Below are 8,996 nucleotides of genomic sequence, written 5' to 3' on the forward strand. Positions count from 1 at the left end.
AAGGTTATACATCTGCTTTTACCCTTCCAGCACAGCTATTGGATTTCAGTGGTAGCGTTCAGCCTTTCTTGACAAGTATAACTCTGGCTGTTACCGCACTAGGTATTCCCAGCAATGTATTAAGAGTTTGAAAATGCTATAAAAAACATCGCTTTAAAAGGGGTTTTGGATGCCACGGCTAAAAAATGGTTGGTAGACATCATCACAGCTAAAGGGGCCAAAAAAGTGCGAACAGTATTTTTTAAAACTTTTCCAAACTCTTGATACATAGCTGGGAATACCTAGTGCGGTAACAGCCTCAGTTAGAGCTGATGTTGAAGTGATTAAGCCACAAGCTGAAAAGGCTTCAAACAAAGGCTTAACCAGGAACTAACTTGATTGTCTTAAGTAAGCCATGCTTCTGCAGCTGCATTCCTTTCCATAGGAATGCAAGACGACACTCACCAACCTTCAGGGCTACTTATGTGCTAAGGTCTTTGGGGTGGGGAAACACTCTTTGACTACTGTGTAGCCTCAGCAGCAGCAAAATGGCATCAGACGACCCTTTATTAAAAGTGTTAGTTTTCATTCTGTACAAAAAGTTAATTTTATCCTGTACGATACAGAGACCTTTCGTCAGCTGACAGTGATTTTTAAATTCTCAAAAATCCTTAGATATTATCTGGAGTTGCAATACAGTAACGAGAGGAGAAACCAGAATAGCAGTCACACTAAAATGTGGAAAACATCCCAAATGAAATTTCAACCACTGATGATATGGTACGCATTAAACAGAAGCCTGGCTCTTTAGAAGTTAAAGACAGCGCAGTATTTGTGAAAATGAAGAAACATAATTCATAGGCGTGTACAAATTAGTCTTAAGTACTCCTTAAAAAAGACATTTTCCTTGCAGAAACATTTTAATGAAAATACAAAATCCTTATTTAAAAAGTATCTCTAAAATGGCAAATAAGGCATCATTGGTGTCTTCATGCACTTGGGCATTGCTTCAGTTCAGCTGCTTCAGTCTAACTGAATTTTTTTTTTAAATAAAGAAGGACCAGTATAAGATAACTTTGATTTTTCATCTGTATACAATATAGAACTGGGAACAAGTGCTAAAGTCTGTTCTCCTGGATAAGCATGATGTACGCTTCCAAACATTGGAAGATTAAATAGCAATCAACCTCTCCCCTTACAAGTGGGCACTTTCACACATGCCGAATAATGTACTTTGAAGCTGGATTTTACTGTGTGAACTGGCAAAATCCACTTGCAAACGATCATTAAAGTGTACTGAAAGTGGATTCAAAGTGCATTATTTGGCATGTGTGAACGCGCCCAAGGATGTTAAGAATCTGCTCCACCTGCCTGGATGGTTTCCACATGCATACTTTGTTCCACCATGGCTTCCTTACAGCACCACATTTTTGGGGAGCATCTACACAAGGCCACCTCATCCCACCACCTTTGCAATCTTTCCAAACCTGGTTTTGTATGAACTTTTTTTGGGGAAATCAAAGCACCTTTTCACATCATTCGGATTCAAATGTCTGCTTTTGGGGGGAATTGCAACCTAAAGTGGGACTCATCCCCTGTGGCCACCACTCCCACAAAAATCAGAAGTTGTTAAACCACAGTAACAATCTATTGAAACACTGCCCAGCTTTAATTTTTGTTTTAAAAAATCTAGCCTTTTCATTACAGAGTTATAAGGAGAAAGGTATCGGCTGTAACTTTCATCTTATAACTCCACAACAATAAGGGCTACAGACTTTTAAAAAAATGAAAGCTGGAAACTAGTACATTGTGGCAATGGACTGCTGTGCAGCTGTTCCATTGCTACTGCAAATGACTTTGTATCTGCAACAGTGTCAACATGGAGAATCATCTCCATGTAGAAGCAGCCCCTGGAGTTTTCTGCCTTCCTCTTACAAGACATTTCCACAGGAGAAAAAAGATGAGCAATTCTTGCCAGCCAAATCCCACACAGGAAAATTACTCCCTAGTAGGCAGAACTGTATAACCACAGAATTACTCCACCTTGACCCGAAAATTGAAAGCATGGCCAAGGGAGAATCAAGATGGCTGGAATGGAAATCACCTATTGTGTCCAGGGAACACAGCGAAAATGCAGATCTGTGAGCTTCTCTGGGACCTGAAATCTCTTAAGGAACCCGCAGATTTGTAGTTCTGCAATATTCAAATGAAGCTATTAGGAATGTTTTCACCACATGAAAGAGAAAGGGCATGGGCTAAGAATTCAGCCACCTACAGCTTTGTGGATTAACAGCCCTAAATAAAAGGGCTGTTATCATTGTTCCCCAAGTGACATACTTGTTGTCAGATGTTACTCTTCTGGGTCACTTTGTAAATGTTAATATTCTCATTCTCATCCCTAAAGGCCAGCTTTGAGGTGAAGTGCATGGGGAGCAGCGTCTCAAAGAACAACACCGTGCTATGCTCCTGACGCATTTTGGAAGACAGGTAGATAGTAGACCGAGGACCACACAGGTGCTGCAGAGTCCTGATCAGCGAAGGGTAAGTGTCCTTGAGGTAGACAATATCCGCACCCAAAATGAAGTCAAAGTTACTGGGAAACTCCAAATGGTCCAGGCCCCATGAGAGCGCACACACTTTCGTTCGAGCCAGGCACTCCACAGGCAAATTTCGGTGGACATTCTCCTCTATCTGCTTCAAGGCCACGGGAAGATCGGTGATGGTCACATCTCCTCCTGGAGAAGAGAGAAACCAGAGATTCAGCTGCTGAACTCTATTCTCGCATACGCATTACCCATGAGCAACCACATTTTATTAGATATTCTGGGCCTCTGACTTTATGAAATGTTCTTTTGACCAGCTACAATTTTCTCCTGAGCCATGATGTACCAAGGTTATGCAAAGAAAGACTTGTGTTATACTAATGAAGGTTAACAAAAATCACAGCTGCTATGATTTTTGTTAACAATTTTCTCCTGGGCTGCTTAATGCTCTGGGAACTATAAGAAGCAGCCCAAACCAGCAGCCCATTAGGATCTTATTGTCTGTATTATTTTTTTTACACCTTATTTCTTTGAGCATTTTCAATTGCAAGCCACCTCATATACCACGGCAGAAAGACAATACATGACTGCAGTAAATAAATAGCAAAAGAGATGTATGCTCTACACTTTAATGCCCCCTCTACACTTTAATGCCCCCAGATCCATTCCATACCCTACAGTAAACATACCAATGTGTTATACATTAGCACGGACATTTTATAATGCTTTGTTAGGAAGCAGTTATTGAGTTCTTACAGAGTTGGAAATTTCTTCAAAGTTAGACAAGGGCGTACATGATCAGGTTAGGAATGTGCCTGAAGGCCAAGGGGAAAAATACCTAAGGGGCATAAATTCCAACCTCCAATCACAACAGCCTTTGCAAACAGTGACCCAGTGCAGACAATGCTTAACCACAGTTAGCCAAACCAGGTAAGGATCCCAAATGCACAGTGAAATGTTATGTTAGCTTGCCCAGGCCTGCCCCCAAAGATCATGTTCAGGGAGAAGACCTACTTGTCACCTTGCAAGCAGAGAAGCAAAGAAACAGCCAATCATTGTTTGCTCATTGCAGATGTAGCGCTTAACCATGGCCTACAAATCCACTTCAAACCATGGTTGCGTACCCTTTCATCTGAATACTTAAACCTATGGTTATGCAAAACATGTTATTGCTAATTAAATACTGCTTTTCCTAAAAAACGTCAAAGCAATAAACAAAAAATATTCAAGCTTACAATAAATAAGTAAAACAAAAATACATGAGACCATACAGTGACATAAGAGGGTTACGGCTTCAACTTGTACAGTCTCAAAGTTAGGCACTCCTTTTTTCCACTGAAGTAAATGGAAATTTAATATGCTGGTCAATGGCCATAACAATAAATGGAAATGGAATGGGACTTTAATTTTTAACATTGTACTTAAATCCCAGTGATTTTAATGGGGCAGAGGTGCGCCTGGCTTTCTTTGTCTCGTGACTCCTGCAACGCCAAGTCCACAAGAGCACAGAAATTTACTTTCTATAAAAGCAGAGAAACCCCAACCAACCTGGTACTCCAAGGAATGCAGTATTTTGCCTCAGGCATCAGATTCTACTCAAACTGTCTGGAAATTCAGGTGTCAGCATCAAATTTTAGTCTTCAATAACTATCTGCCTAGGATTTTCCCCAAGAATGGTGCCAAGCATTATAATAATTTAGCATTTCTATAATACTTCTAAATGCTCAAAGTACTCTTATGCACATTACCTTTACAACAACCTTGTAAGGTAGGCCAGTAAGAGCCCTATATTGCAAATGTGGAGCTGAGGTTAAGGAAGCAGCTTGCCTAAGGCCATTTAGTGAATATAAGGCAGAGGTGAGATCTGAACATGCGTCTTCCTGTTTTATAGCTCTGTCTCCTAAATCAGGGGTCTCCAGCTTTTTTTTGAGCCTGTGGGCACCTTTGGAATTCTGACACAGTGGGGTAGGCAAAAGCTACAACATGGCTGCCACAGGAGGTGGAACCAGGCACACAATGACTGCCACAGCTTATTTTCAGATAGGCAGTGAAAATCCTTGTGCTGCGATTGGCAGCTGATGCCAAAACTATGTATTTAAAAATTTGCACAGCCAATCAAATCTCCAACAACCAATCAGAAGCCTTGTTGGATAAAAGCCCCGCCTTGTCCTGTCCACTTTTTTAAAAAAATTGGCAGGCGCCAGGAAAGGTGTCAGTGGGTACCATGGGGTCCATGGGCACCACGTTGTTGATCCCTGCCCTAAACACTTGACCACTCAGGCTTGCCAACAGGCCTGGCAAAAAAATGTCCTGCCCTTTTAATAGTGGCTCAACAGGCTATTATTTACTAAGTGATGCGATTTACCTTCATGCCATGAAAAGCTTCAACCGCCCGTTTCCACACATTAAGCCTCAATTAAAAGGGGATGGCATTGTTCGCCAGGCCGGTTGGCAACCCTAAGACCAATCTAGCTCATGTGTCACTGCACATTATCTACCATCTACACATCGTAGAACCTTGCGCACCACTTTAACATGTATCTGTTGTTCTGAATATGCAAGATCTCAGCATTGCTGAAACAAGACTGTTTTTATAAGGAAAGCAAGGCATGATTGGTGGATGCTGTTGGGAAACTCCATAATCGGAAATTTTCACAAACATTATTGCTTTTTGGGTAAGCAACTCTACATACCAAGAAGGGAAACAAGGATGCCCACAATGCCAGTCCCAGCGCCCAGTTCTAAAACCTTCTTGCCCCAGAAGTTCAGCTTATGCTCTTCAAAATAGTCACAGAGGGCTAGAGCCTTAGCCAGACATAAGAGAGAAAGGCTCATTAGAATTAATGAGACAATTCAAACAATATATTCAATATCAGCAAATGTACAGGGATAACAGAATCCTTCATGTTTCAGAGTACAACAGCATCACCTTCACCAATCTGGCTGTTCTTTAATTACCTGCGATGAAAGATTGCGCAAATTCCTTGGAAGTAAATTATGTCAACTGATTTCACAGTGTGGATGCCTGGACTAAATCAGAAGGGCTGTAGCAAGGAAGGAAAAACTAACTCTGTAGAGAAAGAGCAATCTACATTGAGAAACAGCAATGCCACAGATATATCTGCCTGATTTTAACATCAACACATCTTTACCTTTTCCAGACATCAACACAAGTAAGAATGCTATTTTTAGCCATGTTTGCCACAATCTGCCTAATTTACTCCATTACTTACTTTTCACTCTCTTTCTCAAAACAGCCTTCTTTCAAGTAACTCGAAGCAATATCCATGTCTCCCCTTCTCCATTTTACCCTAACAACTCCTCTGCAAAGTTGGTCAGGCTGAGAGAGAATAATTAGTCCAAAGTCACAAAGCAAGCTTCATGGCGTTGTGTGTGTATGTGAATCCAGGTCAACCAAAGTATATTTTAATAAGTACACCAGTACATTAACGCCTCTACCCCAAGTTCTCTCCTCCTATTTATTCCCCCCTTGCCTCATTCCCATTTCAAGCACTACCACCTATCACTACCCAAGTGATCCTGTTCACCTCCATTCAACTATTTGGGTTTTCCTTTGCATCCCAAAGCATACACCCACCCCACCTTTATTTCCTGCTTTACACTTAAGATTTGAAGTACTGCTACAGCAGTCCCAGAAGTATATTATCTTGAAATCAGGACCCATGAGCTGCCTCAAGCAACTCTCTAGAGAGGAAGCATATAAACAAACAATTGTCTCCCCATCCTACCCATGTGTGTGTGTGTTAAGTGCCGTCAAGTCGCTTACGACTCATGGCGACCCTATGAATGAAAGTCCTCCAAAATGTCCTATCTTTGACAGCCTTGCTCAGATCTTGCAAATTGAAGGCTGTGGCTTCCTTTATTGAGTCAATCCATCTCTTGTTGGGTCTTCCTTTTCCTGCTGCCCTCAACTTTTCCTATCATGACGGTCTTTTCCAGTGACTCTTGTCGTCCTACCTATGGCAATAGCTTAATTAAGTCAATGAGAATCAAGGTGGTGTCACAGTTGACTTAGGAGAGCCTGGGTTCAACTCCATGCCTGCCATTAAGTCCCCCCCTCGCTCAGCCAAACCTACCTCAAAGGGCTGGCGTGAATAAAAAATAGGAGAGGGGGATCATATACATTACCCTGAACTCCTTGGAGAATGAACATAATAATAATGTGAAGATATGTGAGTGCCTGATGATCCCAGGGCATGCAAACTACAGCCTTTTCAGACACAGTCCCTTCGCAAACTGCGATTTCTCCGCCATTCCAGCCGTATGCCAAAAAAGGCACCACCCCCATGGCTCACCGCCTCCCAGACCGGCGCAGCCACTCCCAGCCGGCTCCCATGGTGCTGAGCAATGCTCAGCTCGTGTCCACAGAGCCGGTAACGGGTCTCAGCCGGGAAAGCATCCGCGAACAACCCCAGTTCCTGCGGGAACACCGACTCCAGCCCCACTTCCCCGTCGCTGGCCGCTCTGGGGGCCGCCATCTTGCCGGAAAGACAACATCACCTGGGATTCCTGCAGGGGCGGGGACCGTTGCTCATCCCCCCCCCCCACTGCGATTGGCTGTCGGAGCCGCAGCCTCTTAGAACCATTGGATGCCTCGGTTGCCTTGGGAACGGCGGCGGGGGAGCATTTCCTTGCCGGTTTCCCTGGGCGATAAGGCCGCAACTGCCATTAGAGAGCTGGGGTTAAGGAAGCAGCAGCTTTGCCTGGTTCACCTGCGCGGCACGTGGGAGGAGGTTCATCCTGCTGGCTTGTAGTTGAACGCACGAAGCTGCCTTATACTGAAACAGACCCTTGGTCCATCAAAGTCAGTATTAGTAGAAAAGGGCAAGAGTCCAGTAGCAGCTTAAAGGCTAACGAAAATATTTTCTGGCAGGGTGTGAGCTTTCGCGAGCCACAGCTCACTTCTCCAGATACTTCAGAAAGCTCCTACCCCACCAGAAAATATTTTTGTTAGTCTTTAAGGTGCTACTGGACTCTTGCCCTTTTCTACTACTGCCGACAGACTAACACGGCGACCCACTGGGAATTAAAGTCAGTATTGTCTGCCCAGACCGGCAGCGGCTCTCCAGGGTCTCAGGCAGAGGTCTTTCACATCACCTACCGGCCTAGTCCCTTTAACTGGAGATGCCGGGGATCGAACCTGGGACCTTCTGCATGCCAAGCAGATGTCCTACCACTGAGCACAGCCCATAATGGTTTTTCCTCGCAGGGTCTCCTTTGATGCCTCAGAGCAGTGAACGTTAAGCTCCCAAAAGCCTGGGAAGCATCTCTGTAGATTTACATTATTAATTTCTGCTCGTTTAAAGTAATTATAAAATCTCCTTTTTCTTTACACTCTAGTACTTTTGGGCAAGGAGTGAGCCCCGTGGCGCAGAGTGTTAAGCTGCAGTACTGCAGTCAAAGCTGTGCTCATAATCTGAGTTACATCCCAATGGAAGTCGGTTTCAGGGAGCCGGCTCAAGGCTGACTCAGCCTTCCATCCTTCCAAGGTCAGTAAAATGAGTACCCAGCTTGCTGGGGGTAAAGTGTAGACAACTATGGAAGGCAAACCACCCCATAAACACAGTCTGCCTAGTAAACGTCAGGCTGTGACATCATCCCATGGGTCAGTAATGACCTGGTGCTTGCACGCGGGACTAGACTACCTTTACCTTTTTTACCTTTACTCGAGTACAAAAAGGGCTTTTCCTCATGTGTCTTTTGAAGTCGTATCAAAACATTAAGAGTGCATCAAGCATCCTCTTTACAGTCAGAAAACATTCCCTTTTTATGCCTAAACACAGATCTGCCCAACACGGTCTGTAGAATAATTCAATTTTACAGCCTCCAAAAAGCCAGCAAGATAGAAGGTCCCCTGATATCTTATGGAAGGCTGTTCCATTAGTAATGGGCAACCACTAAAAAGGCCCCAGGTAACTGCAGACAGGATAGCCAACTGGTAAGTAGAAAAATGTCCTGAATCTTTAATATTTGAAATTGGGCAGTTGAAGCTGTTCAATACATGGATAAATGATGTTAAAGGGTGATGGGGAATTTACTGTAGGTTGCCCAGATATGCACTCCAAACAAATGAATGCTGTTAAAGTTGTCCTTTATTAAAGGCTCAAGCTGAGAAATTCACCTAGTCTAAGTAGCAACTTAAAAACAGGGAAGTTCTACTGAGCTCATTATGCATACAAGTTTTATGGTTTTAATGACATCACAGCGTTAATAGGGAAGAACTTGAAAAAAATTATCCCATCCAATTAGACATAAGCAAGTATTGGTGTATTCACGCAGCTTAGAAATTGTATCTAACTTCTTGAAGCTGCATGGAGGGTTAGGCAAAATTCTACTCTGTACTCCCTCATCTACTCTGTATTCCCTTAAGAGCCCTGTGGCGCAGAGTGGTAAGCTGCAGTACTGCAGTCAAAAGCTCTGATCATGACCTGAGTTTGATCCCAACGGAAGTTG

The 8,996-nt window shown here is 43.4% G+C and overlaps 1 protein-coding gene across 1 annotated transcript; it reads right to left on the reverse strand.

Moving 5' to 3' along the window:
* Window positions 1-2,242: 2,242 nt before the first annotated feature.
* Window positions 2,243-7,021, reverse strand: EEF1AKMT3 (EEF1A lysine methyltransferase 3). The gene is made up of 3 exons (XM_056864752.1): window positions 6,839-7,021; window positions 5,216-5,327; window positions 2,243-2,714 (listed from the first exon to the last, which is right to left on the reverse strand). The coding sequence occupies exons 1-3, from the start codon at window positions 7,019-7,021 to the stop codon at window positions 2,323-2,325; spliced, it is 687 nt and encodes a 228-aa protein (XP_056720730.1). The 3' UTR covers window positions 2,243-2,322.
* Between the last annotated feature and the right edge of the window lie 1,975 nt (window positions 7,022-8,996).

The sequence above is a fragment of the Euleptes europaea genome, chromosome 1 (genome assembly GCF_029931775.1).
Source record: "Euleptes europaea isolate rEulEur1 chromosome 1, rEulEur1.hap1, whole genome shotgun sequence".
NCBI classification, from domain to species: domain Eukaryota; kingdom Metazoa; phylum Chordata; class Lepidosauria; order Squamata; family Sphaerodactylidae; genus Euleptes; species Euleptes europaea.